This window comes from Globicephala melas, chromosome 7, assembly GCF_963455315.2.
Source record: "Globicephala melas chromosome 7, mGloMel1.2, whole genome shotgun sequence".
Taxonomy (NCBI): domain Eukaryota; kingdom Metazoa; phylum Chordata; class Mammalia; order Artiodactyla; family Delphinidae; genus Globicephala; species Globicephala melas.
In genome coordinates this window covers 492,901-519,875 of record NC_083320.1, presented here as the reverse complement: position 1 = coordinate 519,875, position 26,975 = coordinate 492,901, and the positions used below count along the sequence as shown (strand labels likewise).

Genomic DNA, 26,975 nt, shown 5'->3' with positions numbered 1-26,975 from the left:
CACGTGGTTTTTAAAGCGCTTTGATGCACTGCACCACCGCCCAGCTTTTCCCCAGAACTGCCGGTTGACACCTTGATTTAAAAACCCACGGCTCTGGGCCTCGGGCAGCACTGAGCATTTCTTGACCAGTGGGGCTGAGGCTGTGGTGTGGCCACTGACATTTTTTTGGAACCTGCCATTTGCTTACCCACTGTTTAAAAGATGAGCCGTCCTTCCGCTTGTGGGTGGTGGGGCTGCACGCACCATGCCCTTGTCACCAAATCCACAAGTATTTTCTTGCAGATGGTTGCTTTGTTGTTGTTGTTAAATTTTAAAGTAAATTTATGGAAACATAAGAAATGCTAGGTCACACCTCGGGTTTTCATGAAGTGAACAACACACCAGTGTAACCAGCTTTTGAACGAAGACACAGCCCTGGTCACCAGGACGCGGTCCTGACAAGGACCTTCCCACACCACCCTCCTCCTCCCACCTAGAGTAGCCACCAACATGGCCTCCGTTGGAGGGACGGAACGATGGAACCCACAGGTGCGACCTTTTCCACGGGCCGCACAACCACGAGCCTTCCCTGCAGCGTTGTGCATGACTAGCCCACCCCGGCTGCTGTGTCAGCTCCCTGAATGAAGACGGCCACTGAGCCGTTCTGCCCAGCTGCTGGGGACAGCGCTGCCTTCAAACTTCGTCCACACCTCCTGGTGCCTGCTGGTGCCCCCGCAGGGTGCATGTTTAGGAGTGGGAAGTGCCGGGTCACTGTCCACCCCCAACAATGACGCCTCCCAGCGCTGTGGCTCTTGCGGGAACAGTTAACACAGGGCTGAGAACCCTATGCCAGCTGGGAGAACTACACCAAATACCTGTGGGTGTCCAGTTACCACTCAAGAGCATGCTGAGGACACCCCTGGTTTCACAAGACTGAGCACAAGGGCTTCCCTGGTGGCATGGTGGTTAAGAATCCACCTGCCAATGCAGGGGACACAGGTTCGAGCCCTGGTCTGGGAAGATCCCACATGCCGCGGCGCAACTAAGCCCGGGTGCCACACTTACTGAGCCCGTGTGCCACAACTACTGAAGCCCACGCGCCTAGAGCCCGTGCTCCGCTACAAGAGAAGCCACCGCAATGAGAAGCCCACGCACCACAACAAAGAGCAGCCCCCGCTCGTCGCGACTAGAGAAAGCCTGCGTGCAGCAACGAAGACCCAACGCAGCCAAAAATAAAATAAATTAAAAAAAAAATTCCACTATTTAAAAAAAAAAGAATGAGCACACGCGGGACGTGATAAAATGAGTCCCAGCACACTGTATCTGGTTTCGGGTTTTATTTTAGAATTTATAAAATTCCAGTGTCATCCATATTCATGAGCCTTTACACATGTTTGCATATAATCTCCAAATTTTAAAGTTAAGGCCAAGGGATGGATGGTAGCCATGGACACATATGATATGGAAGACGTTCAACAAGGAGGAGACGGACACACGCGCCCATTCCCGCCAGGCTCTCCCCGCAGCATCGGAGGCCGCAGGGGACAGGCCTGGGCACAGTCATCTCATCCCCTTTAACAACAACCAAAAACAGAGCGAGCGAGACCCCAAACACAGTTTAGGAAAGGGGAGTTTGCATCTATGACGTTTAGCAGTAAATGCACGTGTGCAAAAATCTGTTGTGAGAATTAAAAATTTAACTCTGGGGAGGACAGGGCTGGATGCTGTAGGAAAGACAGAGGGAGGGGGAGGTGTGGGCAGACTCCTGGGGGGCCAGTGGGAAAGGCTCTGAAACTCATGCCGAAGGAGAAGAGGGGATGGTCCTTCCCCTGCGAGGCTCCCAGAGGCGGGGGGGCCTTTCCTCCTGTCTCCCTGTTGCAATCAACCCCACCTCCTTCGGGGTCACGCAGCCCACCCAGCAGGAGCAAACGCCCCTCCTTTCCTCTCCCAGGTGGCCACGCCTCTGAATGGGCACACTTAAGGCCGCCGGAGCTAGTGGGGACTTGCAGAGGCGACCGCAGTTAGACTCGGGGTCTACTCAGGAACTGAAGAGTCAGAAGGGGTCCGAGCTCCAGTTAATAAATTGAGAGAAGAACTCTGGGAGTGGGGAGAAGGTGGTCAGAGCAGAGACGACTGTCCCCAGGGCACAGGGCAGCTCCTCTACGAGGCCCAGCATCTGGCAAGACGACTCAGAGTGGCCCGTCGCCTCCGTGGACATGGGGCCCCACCTTTCCCTCTTCAGGGTGGACCTTGACCAAGCCGGCTGGGGCCGGGGCACCCTGACCCGCCAAGGCCTGGGGTCCAACCGCGGGACTGACCTACCACACACCTGACAAAGAGGCCGCCAGCAGCACCGGGGCCTCTGGTCCCGGCCGAGCGGCAGCCTCTCTCTACCCCAGGGCCAAGAGGCCTGCCCTTCGAGCATGCATCAGCGGCCACCTGGGGGGGGTGGCCCGTGTGCTCCCCGTTGGACGGGCCCACTGGCCACCGACCCAGTGGGGGAGGGACAGCACAGTCTTGAGCCGGGCACTCGGCTTCCAGCCCCCAAGGCCGCAGCAAACACACCCTGAAGCTCGGGACACCCCATACCAGCTCTGAGGTAGAAAGAGGCAACTAACTCAACAGGGGGCAGCTGGGAAGGGGTGGGTGCGAGGGAGCGGAAGGTGGTGTAAAACCAAGTCAGCCAGCGTGCAAAGGGTGGGGCCTCCGCCCAGCAGGAGTGGGTGGTCTCCACCTCCCCGGCCAGCCCCCTCCTCTCCACCTGGCGTTCCTCAGGCCCCGCACTCACCAGGCTCACCAGACGCGGGGCCTGCGCCTGTGCGGTCCGGGGCAGAGACCCCGACGGGACACAGGGCAAGCCAGGGCCCCCCAAGAACCGCGTTTCCCTCCTGCCTCCCTGATCCCTCTGGCTCCACCATGGCTCTCCTTTGGGTCTGCGGGCGCCCAGTGTGCACACCGGGCCTCCCTCCCGACCTGCCCTGCCCTGGTCTGGGTAACTGGGCTTTTTGGCAGCTGGAAGAAGGCGGAGCACATTCTACAGGGAGGAGCATCTGGATGGCAGGCAGGCAGGCATGAGAGAGAGAGGGGGGTGGGAAAGGAAGAGGGCAAACGTTTTGGCTTTTATAAAGTCAAGGAAATTTATTTCCTGAGGTCATGACACAGGAAGTAGACTCGGCTGCACCTGCGGTGCTCTCCTGGCGGAGGCCAGAGCCTCGCTGACGTGCTGGGTGACACCGTCCTGTGACCTCCTTAGTGTTCACAAGAGTGGAGAGCCGCCCAGAGCGAAGGCTGGGAGCAGGCCCCGCGCTACGCTGGGTGCCACCAGGCCCGGGACCGGGCCACACACAGCGCGGGGTGCCGGCTTCGCTGTGAGACCTCGGGGAAGGGGAGCATCGACAATTTACGGAGGGTCCAGCCGCTGGGTCAGATTGAGACAAACCATCATGTGGTGGGTTCAGGTCAGCAGGCTGGAGAGGGTTCTGCTCTTTGATCATTATCGTTTGGGGCCCCATGGGAGGGTCTTGGGGGCCACCTGAGCCCCAAAGCTGGGAAACTCCTCGGAGCTGCTCATATCGGGAGCCTGTGGGGGGAGAGAGGGCTGGGCTTCAGTGACGAGGCCGCCCCCGCCCCCGCCCCCTAGCAGCTTCTGGAACGGCCGCCGAGGCGCACGCGCAGGGGCTGGACGGCTGAGCCTCACCTTCTCGCTGCTGCTGGCGGTCCAGGGCGCGTCACGCACCACAAAGCCCCTGGACGGCGCCTTAGACTCCTCGTGGGGGGCGGGCTTCACGTACAGCTGCAGCGCCTCGCTGTCCACCACGTCGGCCAGCTGTGGGTGCAGGGGGGGGGTGTCAGTTTGCAGCAGCGATGCCCGACGGGCACCCCTGCACCCGGCCCCAGGTGCCTGCCGCCCAGCCCGGACTCACGTATTCCTCCTCCAGGTTGAGGATGTGGTCGATGGCCTCCTCCACGTTCTCCGGGAGCCCTGTCACGGTCACGCAGTTGGGGTCTGGGGCCCCACTCTGTGGGAAGCGAATGTCCACCTGGAAGGAGCACACACAGCAGCTAAGACGGCTCTGAGGGCCCCGTCGTGTGCGGCTGGGAACGGTCTGTTTCTAGTGAAGATCCCCCCTCGGGAGGACCGGGGCCCTGCGGGGCACCTGGTGTTCAGAGCCGCATGTGCCCTCACAGATGCAGAGCCATCGGCCACCACAGGGCTGCCGCCTTCCGCAGGCCATGCAGGGCGCTGCCGACAGGGTCAACTACACACAGCTGTGACCCCACGCGACCTCTACCTGAGGGACAGAGACCTGAGCCTCGGAAGTCTCCCGATCCGGTTCCCGAGTGTGGTCAGCGACCCAGGCAGGAAGAGGTGAAGCCCCAGGTGGTCCCCGCTGCCCCCTCAACCGGCTCGTGGGGACATAAGTGGCTCGATGGTGCACGGAGCACCCAGCCGCTCCCCCCTGCTGTGCTTTTCGGGCTCAACGCCCTTCACGATCAGGTCGGGGACTCACCTTGAATTCATCCATGATTTTGCGGATGGCTTTGCCACGGGCACCGATGATGCGGGCGTGAACACGGTGGTCTAGCGGGACGTCCTCAGAAACCATCTGTTCAAGTTCACCCACAATTTTCAATATGGCATCCCGGGCAGCTTCTGTATTCTTCTCGTACCCTGTGATGGTAATTTGGTCCTGGGGCTGAGAAAGGAGAATCCGGTCAGAAGAGGGGGCACCCAGGGATGCCTGACTGCGAGCACCGACCCAGCGGGGCGCAGCTCTGTGGGGGGGTGAGAAGAGGGGTAGGCGCTCAGCGGGCCTGGGTGAGGAAGGCCTCACCTTAAGGGTGAGGGGAAACCCAACCAGCTCAGAAGGGAGAGCGCCTAAAACAGCAGGTTACCAGTACCTGTGTTCTCCCGCCCCCCGCACACACTCCACCAGAAAGACAGACGCGGACGAGCAGGAGGAAGGGCACCGGGCCCCAAAGCCGAGGGGACGCTGGCAGCTGAGGGCACGGGGGTGGGTGGCCTCCATTGGAGGCGTCTCCGCTGGACAGACACACCGACCTGGAGACAAGGTGCAGACAACCGTGGCCGGCACCCCTGCCCCTCAAACCAGCAGGTGAGACGCCAGGGCCGTAAAGATGAGCAGAGCAAATGGGTAACTCAAGGCAGAGAGAAGGAAACTAGAAGCGACAACCTAAAGCCATGCTCCTCAGGACAGGGAAGAGCACTACGCCCACACCGAAGAACACAACACGACGCAGAAGGACCACAGGACACAAACGAACACCTGGACACAAAACAGAAGAGCAGGAACTCGGTGACCCACGCCAGGAGAGAGACAAGAGAAACGCCAGGACACACCAGGGCTGTGGCCAGGTGCCTCCGGTCCCGAAGAAGCAAATGCAGACGGTGGGCGGCGGGCTCCACCCAGAACCCAGCCCAGCAGAGCCCAGACTCCCACCAGCCGGCGGTCCCATCGTCCGCCAAGTACACAACAGCACAGAACAGACTGCAAACGCAGCATAAGCCTCACAGGAAAAAGCCACGAATGCGACCCAGGACCACTCAGCCCCACCTGGCTCATGGAATGCTGACCAAAGTGATCTCGACACTATACAGTGACTAAAAACATGATTGCGTGGAAAAGTTGGGGGAAATAAAAAGTAGTGAAGGCGAAGAGTCTGAACTAAATTCTCAAGGTCAAGATAATCTTAGAAAGGCTCGAATGGAGCAGAGCAGCAGTTTCACGAACACTGCTTAGAAATACAGAGGCGAAGAAACGGCGCTGCCCAAGATGCACCGGGGAGGGTCAGCAGGGCCAGTGAGGGTGCCAGGGGCTGAGTCCAGAGCAGTAAGAGGCTGGGAGGAGAGGAGGCAGGGCGGGGGACAGGAGGGCCCAGGTCACCGCCCAGAGCTTGAGCCTGAGGGGCGGAAAGTGCGAGGGGGGGGCAGGCAGGGGTGTGCGACGGCCTGGGGGCCATGTCTGGGGGAGGGGCTGCCTTCCACCGCCCTCTGAGTGCAGCAGGTGGAGGGCCAGGTGGGCGCGGGAAAGTGCTCCAAGCCCATGACAGAGAAGCCTCGTGCGCTGGCCTGGGCCAACATGGGCCCAGACCCCAAGCCACCATCAGCTCCCCAGAGACCTGCCACTCTCATCACCCCTCTGGATACGCCCTAAGTTTGCGTGGTCACTGTCCCCAGGTCAGGACGAAGACCACCGAGAGCCCCTCTGCCCCTGAAGCGCTCCACCGTGGCGTCTGACTCAAGTGGGGTCCTCCTTACCTGGTTCCCATCATCCTTATCAGGAAACTGGATGTTCACGTCATGCTCCAAGCGGATTTGGGTGATCACTGCCCCCTTCCTCCCAATGATTTTGGGGTGATATTTGGGGTCTACAGTGACACTCAGCTTAAAACTCCTTAAAGCCTGCAGATGAGACAAGAGAGAGTGAGGGGGAGGGGGGGCACGTCCGCCTCGGCCCTCAGCATCGCGCGCCCACGCGCCCCTTCCATCCTCAACCTGGAAGGGATCCGTCGTCACCTCTGCAACAAGAACGAGACACGGCCTTCCCGCTGGCCGCTGCGCCCCTTCCGCCATCAGCTAGTAATGAGAACCCGAGGACCTGACCATTCCACAACCACGAGCACAGATCCTTCAGAAAAGAGGGAAAGCTGCGTGCTGGTAACCGACAGGCCTGGCACAGCACACAGCAAGCCCTGGGCTCTACTACCCTAACTTGTCCCTAACTTGTGAAACAGAGACCTGATGAGTAAGTATAAAAAAGTTCTGGGTCTTTTGGGGTAGGGGTACGAAAGCAGGCAAAAAAAAACACCCCAAAACCAAACCAAACCAACAAAAAACCCACAAAAGGGAACAAAAGCGCTAAGGGATGTCCACAGGCAGAGGCTCAGGCAAAGCCCTGGGCAGAGAAGGGCCCCCATGGCCTGTGCCGAGGCTGAGACAGCAGGGACCACAGACTCGTGAGGTTCACGGGCCCTGCCCCATCACCAGACGCCAGGAAGGTTCCCCTCAGCAAGGAGTCCGTTACCCCCACATAAAATGTAACGGTGCTTCAAGTTTCCCGAACACCCGCCCCTGCGTGCATCACTCGTGGAATCCTCCAAACGCCAGCCCCACAGAGAGGCAAAGCGGCTTCTCATGTCCACCCAACGGCAGGGAAACAGCACCGAGGGCGTCAGTGGGAGCCGTGTGGGACCACAGTCACATGTTGGGGGGAGAGGGGGTCTTTCCTAGCAATGGCTCCCAGGCCTCCCCAGCTGAACCTTCCCTGTAAGGTTGGCAAATGTCTTCAGATTTACTTAAGAAACAGCTAATTAACGTGGAAGCCCACCTTTGCCACCGTTACGTCAAGAAGAAAGGGCCACGGCCCCAACATTGCCTCTGATGAAAGCTCGCTGCACGGTGGGTCAACTGGCTCTCCCGCTGCCACCTGACTTCATTGGCTGAGGGGCAGCCCGGGAGCTGGAGGTCGGGGCCCCCCGGGTGATCCTCCCTGGCCCACGCAGCCCCGCCCGGCCCTCACCCGGTCTTCTTGCTCTGCCTGCAGCTCCTTCACCCGCTCCAGCAGCCCAGCCTTGGCCCGGTCCAAATTCGCAGCCAGGCCTGTGATGGCGATGATGTCAGACTGCAGTTCAGGTGCCGGGACGTGAATATTCACCTGTGCGGAGACGGGGACAGGCCTGATGCACGTGCAGGACAGACACGTGTCTATCTGGTCCCCACCAGCGGGGAGCCTGGGAGCCGTGATCAGCTGTCCACCTGTCCCTTTGGCCAGGGACACAACTGCAGGCTCAGGACAAGGCGGGTGGGACGTGAAGCCCCACTCCGAGGGCTGACCTCCTGACCTGGGGGGCACCCCCCCGACACCTGGTCTCCGGGGAAAGGACCCGCCAACAGCTGTACCTCAAACTCGTCCATCATCTTGCGGATCCCGCTTCCCTTCTGCCCGATGATGTACCGGTGAAGGTCAAAAGGCACCTCCACTTCAATGGTGACGGGAACCAGCGCCTGCAGGGCAGGGGGTGAGGTTAGGCCTGAGAGCGAAGAGCAGAGGGACCCTGTGGGCTCAGCAACAGGTCTTCATGGAGCACAGGGGACGAGCCTGTGACAATCGAACCTTCTGTGCCATTCCACTCGGACTGAGAATGCTGCCTAGACCTTTGACTCAACAGAGGACACGGAAAAAGGATGTGGAATGCAGTCTTCAGGTCAATGCTGGCAGAGCAAACAGACCCGGGCCTGTGCTCAACGCGGCAGCCCCTTGCAGAAGCAAAGCAGCACAACTCCAGGGAGAGGCATCAGGGGCCCACAGAGGAGGGGAGTGGGGCTCACAAAGAGGCTCGCCCTGATCCCAGCCTCGCTGAGACCCTAGAGTGGGTCAGAGCAATGGGACACCACCCGGGACCACAGACTCCACTATCCCGACTGCAGCCCCGACCGTGCCCTTTACCTCGGCAAGCTGCTTGCCCCACTTGACCCGTGATACGACAGAACCCGTTCTGTCCACTGCGGTCGCGCTCAGCAATTACTCATCCTTGTGAGCCCCGGCAGCTGCACACCACGGAGGGTGAGTCCGAGCCCCGCCAGCTCCGCGCCCGTCCTTGGCCCGGGCCTGCAGCCCTGCTCCTGGGCTGTGACCCAGTCCAGTACCTTCCGCAGTGCGAGCCGAGGTGCTTGGGCTCAAGTGACTAGAGCCGCTCTCCCTCCCCGCCCCCACCCCGGTGCCTGCTGATGGGCCCCCAGGGACGTGGGAGTGGTGGTGGGGTTCTGAACGCACCTCGAGGGCTTCCTTGGCGGCCTCACACTTCTCCTTCCGGCCGGAGATGACGATGATGTCGCACCTCCTGGGGGAGCCGGGCTCGGCCTCCTTGCCATCCCTCCCCTCCCCCGCGTCGTCACCATTCTCCTGGACAGCAGGCTCCACACTGTGCACTAGGGACAGGGAAGGGGCAACTCAAGCTGCTGAGCGCCCAGGCCCAGGCCATCCTACGGGCCACCGCACGACGCTCGCCCCTGTCCAGACCCATACACTGGTCCAGCGCCTACGGGGGGTGCTGGTGGGGAGGGAAGAGTCCTGCCTGACTCCGGGAGGACGCTGGCTGGCTGGGGGAGGAGACAGACCTGCGGGAGGGGCACGGAGCAGGGCCCACTGCGCCCGAGAGGGAAGGAGACCAGTGCCCGGATGGTCATGACAACCCAAGTGACCCGTGCTGGGTGGAGGCAGCCAGGAGGGGCTGGAGAAGATGGCTGGGGAGGGGCCAGCTTCTTGTGCCAGGACGCCAGCAAATCCCAGAGCACTGGGGGGCACGGGAGCCGGCGGCGTGGCTCCCCTGGCCCCTCTAGGATCTGGGCGTGGCCGAAATAAACAACACGACATTCGTGGAGCGAGACAGAACCCAGGAGCGAATGAGCACACAGACACAACGGCCTAAAGCAATCACGACCCTGGACTGAGCTGGGGAAAGGTGTGGGCTCGGCAGGACACTTTTAAGATCAGCAGAACCTGCATGTGGACGACGAACTAGGCCGCAGTATCACGTAACACTGGATCTTCTGAGTCTGGTGAGTGATAGAAGAGAATGCTCTCATCCTTACGAAGAAGCCACTACAGGTAAAGGGTGCGTCTCAAGATTACATTTAAATAACTCAGAAAAAACAAGCGTGCCTGTGTGTAAGGGAGGGGGGTGAATCTGGATGTATCTTTACACCATCCTGTGTAATCTTTCTTTAATGTGAAGTTTCAAAATGAGGAAGTAAACGTTCAAGCGTGAAACATAAATGTGACAAATACGATTTAACTCGTTTCTACTCAAAACAGCCCATCTTCTCAGGAAACCAGGAGCTTCAACAGCCATGACAAGCTCCGTAGAGGACAGAGGACAGAGCAATGGGAGTGCACCCTGCAGGCCACAGGGCTGCCACCAGACCCAATGGGTCAACAGGAAGGAGATGGGCAAGCAAGGAGGACACGGGATTTACAAAGTTGGGTCTGAGACACCAGCTAGATCTGCATCCCGCAGGTCACCTCCCTGACCACCGATCGCCCTGCCCTGCCCTGTCCCGTCCCCGGGGGCACAAGCACAACCAGGTGACAGGCAGGACACCTGGAGCTGAAGGGCCGTCCCATAAAGGCAGCCAGCCATTCAGACGGTGCCCTCTGGCCGGTCAGTGGCTGCCTCATGAGAGGGGTGCTGGCAACGGGGAGGAGGTGCTGCCGGGACGGAGCCCAGCACACGTGGCACACAGAGGGCCCGGAAAAAGCGGCAGGCCTGCACTCAGGGCTCCCCACTGCACAGGAGGCTGCAGGTGCTTTGCTCTCCCCTGGCCTGGTCACCAGCAGCTGTGAACCTCTAGGAGATCTGAAGGGCACCTCACCACCCTGGAGCAACTAACACAGCCCACCTCTGAGAAACCAGGGAGTGACCCTGAACCTCTGGAAGCCCCCAGGACAGCCGACCGTACTGGCAGTGCACCCGCGCAGGAGCCCCAGGAAAGGAGGAGCTTCACCAGGACAGCCAACAGCCGCCACCACCTACCCTAGGCTGGGACCACACACACACACACACACACACACACACACACACACACACCCCCTCCGCTTCGCAAGCACAGGGCTCACCGCAAGGACTCACCTGGGTTCTCTTCTCTGTCTGGGAATTTAATCTGAACGTTATAGTCCCGAGTAATCTGTTGGATTTTGGAACCTTTGGGGCCCATGACCGATCGATGGAATTTCTGGGGTATGGCGCATTCTATGGTCACCTGGGCTTCCTGTGGGGAGACAGAGCAAAAAGAAAATAACCGGCGAAGGTTAGTCGCTTAGGGTCAAGTTCACATCCATCGCTTTCGTTTCCGTCCCCCTACAGCCGCCTCCCAGCATATGGACAGCCTGCGGTGCAGGGCAGGGCCAAAGGGGAGGCCTCTTTCTGAAGCGCTTCCCAAAAAGCGTACCGCCCAGAACTAGAACGTAACATCTCACTGCTCTGCAGACAAAGGAGGGCCCCTCCCCCACCGCACCGCAGGAGGTGCTGTTAGGAGCCATCCCTCAAGGGATGACGTTTGGAGGCTGGGCTGGTCCACAAGGAGGGTGAGGTTCTAAAGGCTGGTTCAGAAACCCCACACGTTTTCAGGGGACCTCTCCCCTTGGGAGGAGCAGGGGGAGGCCGGTCCTTGTGGGATGCCCACCCACCATCAGGAAGGAGGCTGAACACCAGACCCCTGGCGCTGCCGAGGGAGCGTCCACCCGCCTCGGGGCCTGGAACCCTGCCGAGCCTCCCGGGCGCCCACCAGGTCCTCGATGATCTCCTGGATGCGCTTCTTGGCTGCCTCCACGCAGTCCTTGGCCCCCTTGAGGGTGACCTTGTTGCTCTGCGTGCCGGAGCGTGGGAAGCTAACCATCACACCGCCGTACTCCTCAGCGATCTCGCGCAGAACCTGGCCTCTCCGGATGACAAAGTGACGGTGGTGCCTGGGGTCCACCAGCATGTAGTCTTCAACCACGTTGTCCTGCGGCGTTGCGAGAAGGGCGCAGTGTGACCCGCCCTGCTGAGCGCGCCGGGACCCCAGGGCCCCCAGCCAGGGCCCGGCCCCCACCAGGCCTCACCAGGCTCCGGATCAGGGCCTCCAGCTCCCTCTGGGCCTCCCTGACGGCGCCCTCCTTCCCTACGATGGTGATCAGGTCCTGGTCCCTGTCCTCAGCCGCCGGGAAGATGACGCGGGCCCCGGTGCTGTCGCGCACCTTGCGGATGTTACCGCCCCCTTTGCCGATGAGGAACTTGTGATACTCCGGCTTGGCGCGGATGTCCACAGTGAAACTCTTGGTCTGCTGCAGAAACCAACCCCACGTTTGTTGGCCTGAGCCACCTGCCTGGGCCCTGGGGCAGGTGACGCAGAGGGCCTAGGGGTTGGCGCTGTGAGGGGGAGTTCTCCTCACAGTGTCACCAACGTCCCTCCAAAGGGGGCTACTCAAACCTCAGCAAGCACGTGGACAGACACCCGGACAACATGGTACTCGCATCTCCTCCCCTCCACGATCAGAGACACCAAGGTGGGGACAGCACTCAGCCTAGAGCCCCAGGCCTGCCACTGACCAGCAATGACCAAGCTTCTGCGAGCTGCTCTCTATCTCCATCTGCAAAGGGGACGTGGGCTGGGGGGACTGCACCCGCACAACGGGAAGCCCATGGCACGCTGGGAGCTTCTCCCAGCCCGGGCACCCACACTGCTCCCGACGCCAGTGGACAGCGCCCTGTCCAGTCCTCACTCCCTAGGGCTCCAGGTGACCTACGCACCACCAGCTGCAACCTCCAACTCGGAGACGGCCAAGCCAACCAAGGCCCACATCTGACACCACGAAAGGCCCTGGCCTGGCGACCTCGCTGAGATGCCGGTTCCTCTGGCAGAAGCGCCAGGAGAAATGTGAGGGGGACACACCCCCAGGCGGACAAGCCCATGCCGGGCAACCACTCTCCTTTCTCTTGTCATGAAACCCGGCCCCCAAGCTAAACGGTGAACAGCCTAAGTCTGTTATCTTTGAGTGCCGGTTTCGCAAAACACCACCGAGAATCCTCAATTTTTCAGACAGACACTCGCAAATAGCAGCATTCTAAAAGCTAACGAGTTAGTTGAGCCCAGCCCAGCAACATGATACAGGACGAGACATCAAAAACAGGTGGGGTTCGCCCCGGAAACGCCAAAGTTGGTTAAACACCAAATCAATCTAATATCTGCACTAAAAAAAGAAAAACCAGGTGATCATGTCAACAGATCCTACAATACACCCATTCCTGAAAAAAACGCTCAGCACACTCGGAACAGAAGGGAACTTCCTCAGCTGCATAAAGAGCGACTGCCAAAGACCCAGAGCACAGCTCACGTCCCGCACGGCGAAGGGCCGAGGGCTGCCCCGAGCCCACGCCAGGCGAGGCTGTCCGCTCACCACGGCTACTGAACAGCGCACGGGAGGTCCAAGCAACGTAGTAAATAAACAAGACACACAGGCGGTACAGGGCAGAAAGAAAAAGAACTGCACGTTCACAGATGGTGTGTTTCACCTGTAAAACTCACAAGAATCCACAAAAAAAGGTACTGTCACTGATAAGTGAGCTGTAGACCAGATGCATAAAATAAGGCCAATATGCAAAAATCAAATATGCTTCTACATGCAACAGTAACTGGAGATTGAAGTGCCAATCGTATAAAAAGTACCATTTATAATAAAAACAAACTAAAATCAAAACAGACATAAACCTAACAAAACGTGAACAAGATCTTCACGCTAAAAACTACCAAACACCAATGAAAAACCAGAGTTTAAAAATTGAATCGATGTGGACTGGAAGATTCAAAACTGCCGAGACAACAATTCTCCCTGCTTTGATCTTCAGATCCAACATGACCCTAATCAAAATCCAAGCAGGATTTCGCTCTAGAAATTGACAAGCTGGCTCCAAAATGCATATGGAAAGGCGAAGGGTCTAGAAGAGACAGAGCAGTTTAAAAAGCACGAAGCTGAAGGCCTCCCGAGACGTCCCACAAAGCGGGCCGTCCACTGCGGTGCTGCTGAAACGGAGCCAAGTCCACAAACAGAGCGGCACCTGGGATTTTAACAAAAGGGCAAAGGCGACTGAGTCAACAGAGAACCTTGGGAGGTGACAGTCAAAATGTTTTTATTTGAGTGGCGGTCACATGAACGTATGCTTGTCGAAACTCAGAGCTATACACTAAACTTTACTGTATGTAAATCATACTTGAGGGAAAAAGCCCCAAATAACAAGCCTAGCAGCACATTTTCTACACTGAATATGTAGGCATCCGAGTTGGAAAGGCCCTTCAGTGGGGGCAAGAATCAGAGACATACAGGTATATATAGGTGTTTGCTAACCTGCCACACAGAGAGGGTGTGTGGAGGCGCCCAGCGTGACAAGAGGACAGACACAGTGACCCTCCTGGGCGGTGCTCACCTTCTCCTCCGCCAGGTGCAGGAGCTGTTTCCGGGCCTTCTCCACGTCCGAGGAAGGGCCCCTGATGATCACGGTGTCACTTCCCGAACCCTCCACGGGGAAGTGGATGTGGACCCCACCGCACTCCTCCATGATGGAGCGGATGAGGCGGCCCTTGGTGCCGATGAGCGAGTTGTGCAGCTTGGCAGGGATGGAGACCTCCACCTCGGCTATGTTGGCCTGAAATGACACACAGCACGAGCGAGCCAGGTTTTTGTGTGGCGGGAAAGGGCAGACATGCCGCGGAGGGAAAGCCGTGACGTCACACAAGATGTCTCCCTCAGGCGCCTGCAGCAGAGGCAGGGCCGAGATGCCCGAGGACCAACCCTCCCAAGAGCCCCGTAAGCAAGGACCCTGCCTCTACTCAAGGCGGAGCACAGGGACTGGATCACCTCCCACGTGACACAGCGACAAGACGCCGGAGACAGGAAACAGGCCAAGCCTGGTCCCTGCCCGCGGCCAAGCCCCTGCATCAAGCATGCAGCCCTGACAGCCCAGGGAGAGCGCAGCCCCCAGCACTGCAAGCTCACGGGCTGAATGTGCAGGGAGGCCAGCCGGGCCAGGGAAAGGACCGCCACAGACCCGGGACCAAGCACCGCTGTGATCCCACCCAACAAATCTAAAAAGCAAGTCCGAAAAGGAGCAAACTGTTTTAAAGTAACTTATCGAAGCTCAAAGCTATTTATAGAAATGCAAAAATATCCAGCACCCACCAAAGTAAACCTCATAATATCTAGCATCCAATTAAAAAAACAAACAAAAAACCGGACACGCAAAGACAACGCATCACGAGGAATGAACAACGGAAAACAGCCCAGAAATGACACAGAGTTAGAGCCAGTGGGCCAAGGACACTAAAACAGGGATTTTCATCACTAGACTACACAGGTCAAAAAGCCAAAGGCAAGCTGAATGTGTCAAGCATAAAAACAAATGGCTGAAACTGAACTTGTAGAGGTGAAGACAATATATGAAAAGAGGAAAATATACTTGGTATAATCACAGATCAGACATTGCAAAAAACTAATGACCTTGAAGAGACTGTTGAAAGGAGGGAAAAAAGCACTCCTCCTCCGCAAGCAAATAAAAAGGCACTGGTGGACAGCAGGGCAAGGTCAAGCTGCCTAGCACCAGGTAATCTGAGTTTCCGGACGACAGAAAAAAACAGTGAGAAATAACGACCCAAATATTTCCAAATCTGAAGACAACTCTAACCTCACATATCCAAGAAGCTCGATGAGAGCTTCAAACTCCAAAGAAACACGAATGAAATTACACCAGGACACATCGTAAGTTGCTAAAAGCTGGTGATATGATCATTAAACAGGCCAGAGGAGCAAGGATGACATCAGGTGTCTCGTCGGAAACCACGTTAAGTGAGAGACACTGAGGCAAAGCCTCGAGTGCTGAACGAAAGCCACCAACCTGAGGATGTGGGGCTGGTGGGGATGCGAGATGGTGCAGCCACTGTGGAAGACAGTCTGGTGTTTCTTACAAAACCAAATGTTACTCTTATGACACGATCCATCTCACTACTTACTACTAAGTAAAAGCAGCCAGTATGAAAAGGCTACATGCTATTCCAACTATTTGACATTCTGGAAAAGGCAGACTATGGGGCCAGTGAAAAGATTGGTAGTTGTCACCGTTTGGAGGGAGGGAGGGATGAACAGCTAGAGCGCAGAGGATATGTTGACGTGGGTGTATTTTCTTATTAAGATGCATGTAGGGTTTACGGTGTGTCGACAAAACACAGTGGCGGGCGCAGGGCTGGAGGCCCACTGTTCTCAGTTCCTTACACTGAGTTTCAAGCAGCATCAAGTCACCTGAAGACAGGCTGTGGGAAGTTGAAGATATATATACCAAACACCCTAAAGCAACCACTAAACTAAAACAGAGGTACACCCGACAGACCAAAACAGGAGGTTAAAAGGCATCATAAAAACATCTAACGCAAAAGAAGGCAGAAAAGAGAACAAAGCAGATGGGACAAAGAGAAACAAACAGCAAGACAGCAGGTTTAAATCCAAGTGCTCTACGTAAAATAACCACACTGAGGGGGCCAGGGGCTGGGGAGAGGGAAGGAAGAGCTGTTATTTGGTGGGGACAGAGTCTCCGTTTGGGAAGATGAAACCGTTCTGGAGGTGGCGGTGGTGACGGCTGCACAACAGTATGAATGGCCTTAGTGCCCCTGAACTGGACTGGACATTTAAAAGTGGTTAGGATGCTGAATTTTGTTTTTCAAACTTCACAATTTTAAAAATGGAAAAATTATAGTCACATTAAATGTAATTTAATTAACTTACTAAGTGTATGTAATAAAACTTGCCATACATACCACAGAAACATATATAATTACTAATGTGATTAAAACGTAAACACTTTTATTTAAAAGGCAGAGATTGTCAGACTGAATAAAAAAGCAAGCTGCCTAAAAGAATATCACTTTGATAAGAGAAAAAGTAGATTTCAGAGAAAAGAATATTACGAGGGTTAAAAGGAGATCATTCTACAATGCTGCAAATTACGTATACTAGGAATGAGAAAGATGACATTACCAGAGACAGGAAAGAGATAATACGTGAACATTAAGAAAATTTTTACACTAGTTAACTTGACAACTTAGATAAAAGAGGAAACCCCTTGAAAGACACAAACTACAAAGCTCACACAAGAAGGAACATGATCTCCTGTGATGAAGCGTCACCCGGCAGTGAAAAGCAGCACTGACACGTGTGACAACGTGGTGAATCTGGAAGGACCTGTGGTCTGAGAACAGCGAGGCCTGCGTGCGGGCGGAGGCGCCACGGTTCCCCTCACACAGTGAAGCAGGAAACTCACCCCAACCCACGGCGGCACAGAGACCAGGGTGGATGGGGGGGCGCCAGGAGCCCAGTGGGGCAGAGGCGGGAGTGAAGGGGGATGAGGGTATTTCGGGGTGACGGTGTGCGCTATCTGGATCGTGGAGGTGACTCCAGCGGTCAAAACTTACACTGCACACTTTAAACACATGCAGTCTCTTGCCTGTTAATTTTTCAAAAAATTGAAAAAAAAAAAAAAAAAAGTAACACCTTCAGAATGGGACGATTTCCAAGCACCTGAGTGGGACAAGCGGCAGGCATCTCTTGGTGGCCCACCCGGCCCTGCGCCCCAGGCCCCAGGCTAGAGCACCCCGCCACACAGCGTCCCGTTACCAGGTCTTTCTGGATGGACAGGATGCGGCTCCGGGCGGCCTCGCAGTTGGCTCGCTTGCCTGTGATGATGATGGTCTCCGAGTTGCTGTTCTCTGCAGGAAGGTCGATCTTGGTGTTGCTTTCCTCCCGGATCTACAAGGAGCGAGGGGACCGTGAGGGGCTGACTTCCCAGGGCTGGGCAGCAAGGCTCCCTTCTTCAGCTCTAAAGCCAGAACAGCGCAGGGCTATGGGGGCAGGGGGGGCAGAGCCAAGATTCGGGAGACACGCCGGCCGGTCACCTTTTTAATGTTTGCACCTCCTTTCCCAATGATGTTCTTATGAAACTGTTTGAAGATCGGAACAGAAATTGAATAGCTATTTTCCACCTAAAAAACACAAAAGATGGTACAATTAACCGTCGTACTACAGATTGACTTTTCCTTCTTGTGCCTGAAGGTGGGACGGAATGACAGGATTCTGCGACCTACTTCTCTCCCCACCTGACCTCCAGAGATTTGTCACAGGAAAGGTGAGACAACTTATCCGACAACTGACCAACCGGGCGTGCCAGTCAGCTACCGCAAAGTCCCTCCCGGGAAGAGCGGCCCGCGAGAGCGCCTGTGATCTGTTACACACGTGTTCTACAATCCAGAAGTGCCTGGACACACACCAGCTCTTTGGTGTCATAGCCAGGAGCAGAGCTGCCTGAGGGTGGGCAGAGGCCGGGATGCCAGGCCTAGGAGAGAGCTCAAAATGCCCATGAGGGCAGCAATTCCCACCCTCCAGGGCAGCGCTGGGAAGCCCTCCCCATCACCCCTCTGAGGAGGTCAAGTCCAAGCCCCCGAGAACCCCTGGAAAGCACGGGGCACCTGCAGCCCTCCCACCAACCGCCCTCAGCACTCTCCAAACTGCCTCTTCGCATTCCAAGTTTCGAGGAAGATAACAAATCAACACGTGACTCCTCAGGCTACGTGTGTAACCCTCTCTTCTCCTTACTGGATGGGAGAACTTCTCTGCCTAGGTATCCGAAGACCCCTCAAGAAACAAAGCAGGGACTTCCCTGGTGGCGCAGTGGCTAAGAATCCGCCTCCCAACGCAGGGGACACGGGTTTGAGCCCTGGTCCGGGAAGATCCCACATGCTGCGAAGCAACTAAGCCCCTGTGCCACGACTTCTGAGCCTACGCTCTAGAGCCCGCAGGCCACAGCTACTGAGCCCACGTGCTGCAACGACTGAAGCCCACGTGCCTAGAGCCCGTGCTGTGCAACAGGAGAGGCCACCGCAATGAGAAGCCCGCGCACCGCAACAAAGAGGAGCCCCCCCCTCGCCGCAACCAGAGAAAGCCCGTGGGCAGTAACGAGGGCCCAACACAGCCAAAAGTAAGTAAATTAATAAATTTATGAAAAGAAACAAAGTAACTCTGCACAGGAAAAGGATTTCTGCTGCTCTGAACACCGTGAGGTGGGGGGCTGCCCCCGTGCCCGAGCGGGCTCCCCGAAGCAGGGGCTCTGGGGAGCACCCCCAGCCCCTGCCACCCTCGACACTGTCGCACGGCAAAGCATGGAGGCGCGCCCTCACCAGGTCTGCCGCCACCTTCTGCATGTACTTCGTGCACTTCTCCACCTCATTCTTGGGCCCTCTAAGCTGGACAACATCGCTTTTCTGTGCTGGGTCTGGAAAGTTGATGATGACCTAGAACAAATCATCAGGAGACCAAGTCTGATTATTAGCGAGGACTGGATTCCAAAATACTGAATCAAGAATGTCTTTGGGAAACCTTTACCTCTGGGAATTTGTCCCGAATTTCACGGATCCGTTCACCCTTCTGCCCAATGATTGTGCGATGAAATCTCTGCTCAATGATTAGGTCCTTGGTGCGCTCGTTTTCCTAAAAATACAACTGAGCACAGTGAGGGGCGCCCAGGTGCACCCCTGCAGCACTGCCAGGCACCAGCGGCTGGCAGGGAGCACCCCTCGCAGAGCACCTGCCCTCTCCAGCAATGCCCACACTGCACGTTACTCTGGTTGTGTGTTATTCTCCTGAACAAAGCAGACGAGAAAACGGAGTGTAGGACCCTTCACCCAGAAGTGCTACTGCAGCAGCTCATCCAGCAACTCTACTTAACGGGCGGGCTGCGAGGCTTCGCCCTCTGCACAGCCCTCCTGAACACTGCGTGGCCCGGACCGCGTCCCTGTGCGGACAATTAAGGAAGAGTGGCTCAACACAGGGCGCTGAACCCGTGTGGCTCTCACCCTCCTCCAGAGGTCCTATCAAAACGTGGGAAGTACAAGAAAACGAGCAGAGCTGGAACACAGAGACAAACACTAACAGCCAAGCAGACGCTTCAAACAATTCTGGGAGGTTCTGGATCAGACTGGCATCAGGGTGACAGAGAAACAAGGGTTCAGCAACCCAGTACCAGGATAAGGCACCCCAGAGCAAGGATATATCTGTCTGCATTTGACTCAGAAAACCAAGAAACGTGTGTGAGGGCTGGTGGCTTAGTCTCTGGGATGGGGAACAAGGCACCACCCCGACGCTGGCTGTGCAGATAACCACACAGCCGTGCTTCTTGACCTTGGCTGCACACGAGAATCACCTCCAGAGAAGTCATCACTGCAGCTGGGACTCTGGGGTCTGGCCAAGGCTGAGCACCCAGAGCCCTAGCACCTCCCTAGCACTACATGGGGCCCTGGGGAGGGGGGGGAATGAAGGAAACTCGGTACCAGCAAGTCACACCCGCACCGGCCACCCTCTAGGACGGCACAGGAGGAAGGTGCTGCCACACAGCCCCAGCCCCAGCCGCGGGCTCACCATGCGGGAGGCGAGCTCCAGCAGCTCGCGCTTGGCCTGCTGCACGCCCTGCGGGTCCCCCTCGATGCGGATCAGGTTGCTCTTCTCGCTGTCGGGAGGGATGCGCACAGACACCTTGTACTGGTCTTTGATTCTGTTTACTGAAGAACACAAAAGGACACGCGCAACTGGATGCAGAATCTACCTTGCGCCACCAATGACTCACAACGTGGCAGGACAGGGCTAGAGCCCTCCCCAAAGCTAACCACTCATCCCATAAGCAAAAACTCCACAGCAAGACCTTCCATGTTCGACCAGGAGCCAGGTATGGACCACAGGCTGGCACCTCCCTGAGAACTTCCAGTGTCCTACGGCGAGGGCCACTCGGTGCCTGAGATACAGCTGGTCTGGGCATGGCCAGCGCATTTCTAATGTGGAGACAGACAACTACTGTTCAAGTAAAAAAAAATTACTCTCAAGAATATAATAAAAATAAGAAGCCATTAAAATCCAGAAGCTCCCACATTACCTGAAGATAAAAGCACCCCCATCGACCACCTTGGAGCCCATGGAGGCCATGCTGTCTAAGGAGACTCCATCGTCAGCTCAGCTCCAGCCTGAGCACTTCACTGTCTTTGCAAAACCAGTGGAGTTGTTGACAACCCTCCCCTGTCACCTTCTCTAGACAGAGATCCAGGCTCCCACACCCTGGGGAAGCCTCATCACCAGGAAATGGGGTCGGCATTTTGCCCACCATGTAGTAAAGGGGAACCAAGCTCCTTAGAGGGTCGCCAAGGAGGGATCTGAGCGAACACGGACACAGCCATGAGCCGACCCACTCGGGGGCTGCTGTTCCAGGGCAGAACCACACGGGACAAGAGCCAAGGACACAGAAGCTGGGTGGCAGATTTTAGATGAAAGAAAACGAAGGTGAGAAACTGAACCAGAAGAGAACGGAACAGACACAATTCTCTGAACAATGCAAAGTGGCTCTGCACTTCCCAGGGAGCAGAAACCAGAAATTAACATCAGAACTGCACTTCCTTACATTTTCTGTTTAAGAAAACACTGCAGTTAAACAAAACAAAAAACAAAAGCAAATTTATGGTGTGTGCAAATTTACGGCTCAAGCAGCACTGACTGGTGTCACTCCCTGTGGGCGTCTGCCCGTTGTTTAAAACGCTCCAGAACTCACAACTGACACCAACTAAAGCAGCAGCAACTAACTAGCTTATATTTACTCTGAACAAAGAATGGACTGCACAGGGCAAAACCCAACAGGGCAGGCACACGGAGGTGTCCTACCTACACTGGCGGGGGGTGCCCGCTACCTCACCTCCACCAAAGGTCACACACAGGGGACAGAGCTGTTCTCAGGACTGGTGAGCACCGTGATGCCTAGAACGGCACTGAAGTTAAACTGAGCAAAGCAGTGGATTTCAAAACACATCCGACATCCGCGGATTCAAGCGGAGCGCTCACTCGGCACGTTCCAACTTGAGCCGGTTCAGTCCGCGGCTGAGCCTGGGCTGGCCAGCCCAGCAGGGGCGTGGTCAGGGGCGCACGTGAGGATGGCGGATGGCAGACCCCACCCCAGCAGGTCTGGCTGAACTGTGAGGACACGGCCCCCTGCATGCCTTCACGACCAGGCTCATCACGTTCACCTCTAGGCCCATCAGCTCCAGGCCAACCTCGGCCCTGGGGGAGGCCCCAGCTAGGAGTCTAGGCCGCCCTCCCGCTGGCGCTCTGCTGAGGACGCCCCACCTGCCCTCCGCGTGCTGCCCCCACTCACTGTTGGCCCCGCTCTTCCCGATGAGGTGTCTGTGGAACTTGTGGTCGATGTTGATCTCCACGTAGTCCATCCGGTTAATCTGTGGGAGAAGCACAGAGCAGGACATTGGAGACCACAGTCCAGGACCTGGGCCCAGATCCGCAGACACACAGCCAGAACCAAGGCCCGGGAGCTGGCAGCGGCCGCCCTCTCTTCCCACTCAGCTTCAGGGTCTGCGGCAGGATCGTCCTACAGGCCTCTCGCAAGACCCTCTTCCACAGTAAGGTTTCGTCTACCCACGGCTCTCCCGGACTTCGGCCAGATTCCAGCTGTTTCAGAACTCGCCACTTGCCGACTGGGCCCCCCTCCCGCGCCTCCAGGGCCCCCACGTGAGGTCTGACTGGCAAGTGACAGGATTATGCCCTATGCCCACTCGGCCAGCACCCGGGGCACCTTACCAAGTCCTTGACCATGGCTTCGATCTGTTCCTGGGCCACGTTTACATCCTCTGTGGGGCCTTCCAGGGTGATCCTGTCCTCGCCCTCCGTGAACTCGATGTGGACCTACCGCACCAAAACAAGAGTCGGCTCACCGGGATGGCACGGCCACAGCAACCTCCTATGCGAGCCTGGGCTGCTCTCCCGGGGCAGCAGCCGATCCACAGACACCAGGAGAAGTTGGAAAGGCGGTCTGGGGATGACCACGGTTTTGGTACTAAACACTGTGTGGGAACCGCAAAGGCCTCCCCACTGTGCGCCACCAAAACCACTGGCATGGAGCACATCAACACCTCACTGCTCACGCCCCCCCCCCCCCCGTGTGCGAGGGGGGGTGAGACAGACGACAACGGGGGTGAAACGTCACCACCACTGCCCCCCGACCCCACCCGGCCCAACACACCAGGTGAGAAACAACGCACGGGGAGGGCAACCCGGGAGGCCGGCACCACGGAGCCAGCCCCACCGTGGGAACCAGGACTCTGAACAGAACAGGAACGAAATACGACGCACGCGTTCTCTGCCAAGGTTACCGGACCTACTGCCGCCCGAAGGACAGAGACGCGGAGGGCAGAAAGGCCCACAGACTCCACCTCCACACGAATCGTATACAAGTTCTGCTCCACGAAATTCTCAGATGTAACTACTCACAGGTTACGACACCGTAACAACTAAATGAGGTATTTCTTGAGATATTCAATAGACTTAGCAATACACTCTTCCCCTGGTTAAAAAGACCCAAAGACGTGACACAGGTATTTGAAAAAACGTATTCTGCTCACCCCTGGCCAACCACGGAGCAGCTGACTGTCACCCACAACAACTGATCTTTAAAACGGGTGCCCCGGTCTTCAAAGGCACCCCCACCCCCACAGGACAAAAGCAATGTCAGCAATGGGATGACGAAGATCAACTCAACACAGCAGACAACGATTCCTTACCTTTGGCATCTGCTGAGTGATTTTGGCCAGGTTCTGCCCTTTCTTGCCAATGATGAAACGGTGAAGCCAGGAAGGAGCAGAGACGGAGGAGACCGTAAAACTGTTGGCCTAGGAAAACCAGGAAACAAACCCGTGGGTCTGCAGAGTCCAGGTTTCGTGAACACCAAGCCAGGTGGCTCACCAGGGCTCAGAGACAGGTGAGTGCTGCCCTCCCCTGACACGGTCCCAGGAAACGCTCATCGGAGTCTCCCCACAGTGAGCAGTTACCTTGGCATAGACTTCAGTCAACGCCTGCCCCAGCTTTTCAGGCTCGCCTCGGAGGATCACAGTCTCTGAGGTGCTGTCTGAAGGAGGGATCTCCACAGAGACTCCAGTTCTTTCCAGGATCTCCTGCAGGGAATTGCCCTTGGGCCCGATGACATACTTGTGCTGGGATTTCCTCACCTCCACTGCGATGGTCGTGGTCCTCTTTTTCTAAGTAAGAGCGCCGTGAGGGTGTCAGAGGGAAGGGCCGGGAGCAGGACACAGGGCCCCGACTACAGCAAGTGAGCCCCGAATAGTGAAGACGATGACCAGCCAATCCCCAGAAACTCCACTAATCAAGGACTGGGCTTTCTCCTCAAAAGAATTACTGCAGAATTTAAGTCAAGCCCAGAGTAATCATTGCAACTAGCTAGGAAGAAACAAAAACACCCCGTCCTCTCCCCAAAGAAAGGAACCAGCGTCAGACCTCAAAGCCCACCGACTCAGGCTAACAGCTCACCCAAAGGCCTGATCAGCTCTGAGCGACACGTGCCCAGGGGCACACAGGGCAGGGGGAGCTCGGATGGGAATTCGTGGGGACAGCCGCCCAGCAGAGCCTGGCCCACTGCCTCACAGCTACGGGGAGGCGCAGGCGCCCCCTTCTAACTGTGGCGACTGGAGCTGTCCAGGCCTCGAAGGCTACAGGGCAGGGCTGGGCTGCTCTCTGCCCCCCTCCTGACTGCTACCTTCTCCTCGTAAACCTTCTTGACGCGAGCCACAGCCTGAGCCAGTTGCTCCTTCTCCCCCGTGAAGACGATCTCGGTCCGGTTGACGCTGGGCGGGGGTATGTTGATGCGTGTCCCCGTCTCCTGCATGATCTCGCTGACCAGCCGGTTGTACGGCCCCGCGATGAAGGGGTGGAACGCCTTCTCTACTTCCAGCCTCTCCACAGCACGTTTGTCCTGAGAGGGAAGGACGGAAACCATGAGGGCACAGATCTGGGCCTCCCGGTGGTTGGGGCAAGGCCACCACGCACACCAGGCCCGTGGCTGGCCACACCTGCTCGGCGGAGATGAGCAGGACCTCGTGGCGAGCTTTCTCGATGCCCTCTTTGGTGCCGGTGATCCTGATCTGATTGCTGGCGTCATCTGGGCGTGGGATCTGGATTTTGGTTGCAGTTTTTAGCTCCAAGTCTTGCAGTTTCTCTCCATTTTTGCCAATAACAAAGCGATGGTGTTCTTTGGGAATGGCAACAGTTGCTGAGGCCTGTGGCAGGAAAAGAACCAAAAAAACAAAAACATTTGCAGGTTCCGCAAAAGCACGTTTTCCCACGACATTCTCCCTGGTTGGAACGCCACCTCTGCCTACTCTCACCTTGCCAGCCCCAACCCGTCCTTCAGAACAGTCTCGGGTTAAACATGGCCTGCATGGGGAAGCAGGACCAAGCCCCAGGCTTGAATGAGTTCCAACGTGACACAGACCCATGGTCCTGCGTCACCCCTTCAGCCATCACGATTATTCCTTCAGTGTCTTCTCAGCCCAGCTCTCAGCCATCACGAGGACAGGAATACTCAGGAATGGCACGTGCCTGCTTCCTAGCTCAGTGGCTCCTCACACCACACTAGGACACAGCAGGGACGCAGGCACAGCCTGACTAACCAGATGAACTGTTGTCTCTGGAGCACTATATGCTCTTGTCTTCAGACATAAGCCCTATATGTAGGAATAAACTCTTCTTGCTATCTCTTTTACAACCAGTTAAAATAGACAACCCATTTGAGGAAAGAAAACGACAATAATCCAAATCCTCAAACTGCCAGAAATTAAGTAACTTTCTGAAGTCACAGGAAAATCTGGGAGGAAGACAGAGGTTTCCAGTCTTCCTAGATCTATAAACAGTCATCAACCAAGAGGATGTCAAAAAAAAGAAAAGGGCCAAGTGTTAAGGTTCCCACCACTAGTGCAGCAGGAAGTCACAGACCAGCCAGCTTCCCTCCTTCCCCAAAGGACACAGCTTCACAGCCAACTTTCCAACACTCACAACAGAAATGTTAAATTGTATCACGGAGGCAATGAAAAAGGCCCTCACTTCCCAACTAGCACAGAAAGTAAGACCAGTGGCTTATAAATTATGAGCAAATGAGGTTTATTCTAAAAATGGTTCAATATTAGGAAATCCATTTCTATAAATCATCATATTGTTAGATCTAAGGAGAAAAATCAAATGATCATCTCTATAAAATCAAAATCCTTTCATGATAAAAATTTGCAAGAAAACAGAAATCAGTGGATGTATATTTTTTTAACATGACCAAATATACATGCACCCTCAGCCCCAGAGCTGTATTTGGCAGGAAAGCTTTGCTCATTAAGGCCGTGCACTGTCCACAGCCACTGCCAACCTCCACCGGAGTATTTCCCACGAAGGAGACACGAGAAAGCAGAGCCGACACGAGGCTGGAGAGGAAGAAGCACATGACTGCACACAGGGGAACCCTGGGGAAAACCACTACTTTACCCAACTCTTACTGTCCGTAAGAGGAAGAAAAAATTAGGATCCGGACTCAGCAGCTTTAACTCATACTGACAACACATGGTTAGAAGATGCGAAAGGCGGACCACTCATCTCAGCAGCTGGACCCAAAACACAGCAGGTGGAACGTGCGTCCCACAAGGCAGAGCACAGCCCTGGGTGATCTAACACCGCTCGGAGCAAAAAGCTGATGATCAAACTTGAAGGGTAGAACAAAAGGGAATAGAATGGACAGGAAATCCTGAAAGAGAACAGTACAGGAGTGGTGGCAGTAACTGGACTAGATATTAAAATATAAAACCATTACCAATAAAACAGAGAACATGAGCACACGGAGAGACAGACCAACTCAAAATCTAGGAACAGACCCAAGTTAGCACGAAAATTTAGGACGCGATAAGAACTGCCACTCAAATCACTGCGGGGAAACTAAAATTGGTGTCAATGACTTGATAGCTATGTGGGGAAGGATGTTTCTGGATCTGTCTGTGGCACCATTCACACTAAATTCCAAACAGATCAGGACTTGAAATATAAGAACACCTTTACAAGCACCAGAGAAAATAAGAATAAACTTTCCTACGACCCAAAGTAAAAAGAAACTTTGCTAACAACAACTCAAAAAAACAAAAGAGTAACGAATTTTGACTACATAAGAATGAAACTTTCACACAGCAAAACATACCAAGATCAAAACCCAGGTGGCAAACTGGGAACTGTCTCTGTAACGTGTTACTGATGCAGGGTTTGAAGAGCCCCACTGCGTCGAGCAGGACGGAAACCTTTACCTGGACAGCAAAGGGCAGGAGACCAGTGCACAGGGGAAACGCAGATTAAAAGTATACGCAATTATCTTTCAGAGTCCAGAAAGTCCCAGTATCTGACGGCCCTGGCAAGGCTCTGAGAAAGCCAACGGGAGGACAAACGCACAGCACCTCAGGGGAGGGATCTGGCTGTGATGGCAAAATTACAGATGCAGATAACCTCTGACCCAGCCATCTCACTTCTAGGAAATCTCTCCCGAGA

At 55.9% G+C, this 26,975-nt stretch overlaps 1 protein-coding gene across 6 annotated transcripts in view; it reads right to left on the bottom strand.

Moving 5' to 3' along the window:
* Positions 1-3,090: 3,090 nt before the first annotated feature.
* HDLBP (high density lipoprotein binding protein) overlaps positions 3,091-26,975 on the bottom strand; it is a 67,256-nt gene continuing 43,371 nt past the window's right edge. For 5 of the 6 annotated variants that reach the window (XM_030850292.2, XM_030850291.2, XM_060301558.2 and 2 more), the window contains 23 exons: positions 24,476-24,682; positions 24,163-24,378; positions 23,441-23,647; positions 23,174-23,281; positions 22,194-22,298; positions 21,757-21,835; positions 19,986-20,125; positions 18,954-19,058; positions 18,749-18,862; positions 17,471-17,557; positions 17,193-17,324; positions 13,960-14,178; positions 11,601-11,822; positions 11,285-11,503; positions 10,630-10,768; positions 8,775-8,929; positions 7,901-8,005; positions 7,521-7,655; positions 6,260-6,403; positions 4,491-4,676; positions 3,903-4,019; positions 3,677-3,805; positions 3,091-3,559 (listed from right to left, as the gene is read on the bottom strand). In XM_030850292.2, coding sequence (XP_030706152.2) covers positions 3,473-3,559; positions 3,677-3,805; positions 3,903-4,019; positions 4,491-4,676; positions 6,260-6,403; positions 7,521-7,655; positions 7,901-8,005; positions 8,775-8,929; positions 10,630-10,768; positions 11,285-11,503; positions 11,601-11,822; positions 13,960-14,178; positions 17,193-17,324; positions 17,471-17,557; positions 18,749-18,862; positions 18,954-19,058; positions 19,986-20,125; positions 21,757-21,835; positions 22,194-22,298; positions 23,174-23,281; positions 23,441-23,647; positions 24,163-24,378; positions 24,476-24,682 — 3,357 coding nt within the window. In that variant the 3' untranslated portion in view covers positions 3,091-3,472. The remainder of the gene's footprint in view (positions 3,560-3,676; positions 3,806-3,902; positions 4,020-4,490; positions 4,677-6,259; positions 6,404-7,520; positions 7,656-7,900; positions 8,006-8,774; positions 8,930-10,629; positions 10,769-11,284; positions 11,504-11,600; positions 11,823-13,959; positions 14,179-17,192; positions 17,325-17,470; positions 17,558-18,748; positions 18,863-18,953; positions 19,059-19,985; positions 20,126-21,756; positions 21,836-22,193; positions 22,299-23,173; positions 23,282-23,440; positions 23,648-24,162; positions 24,379-24,475; positions 24,683-26,975) is intronic. The other variant, XM_060301560.1, reaches the window with a different exon arrangement.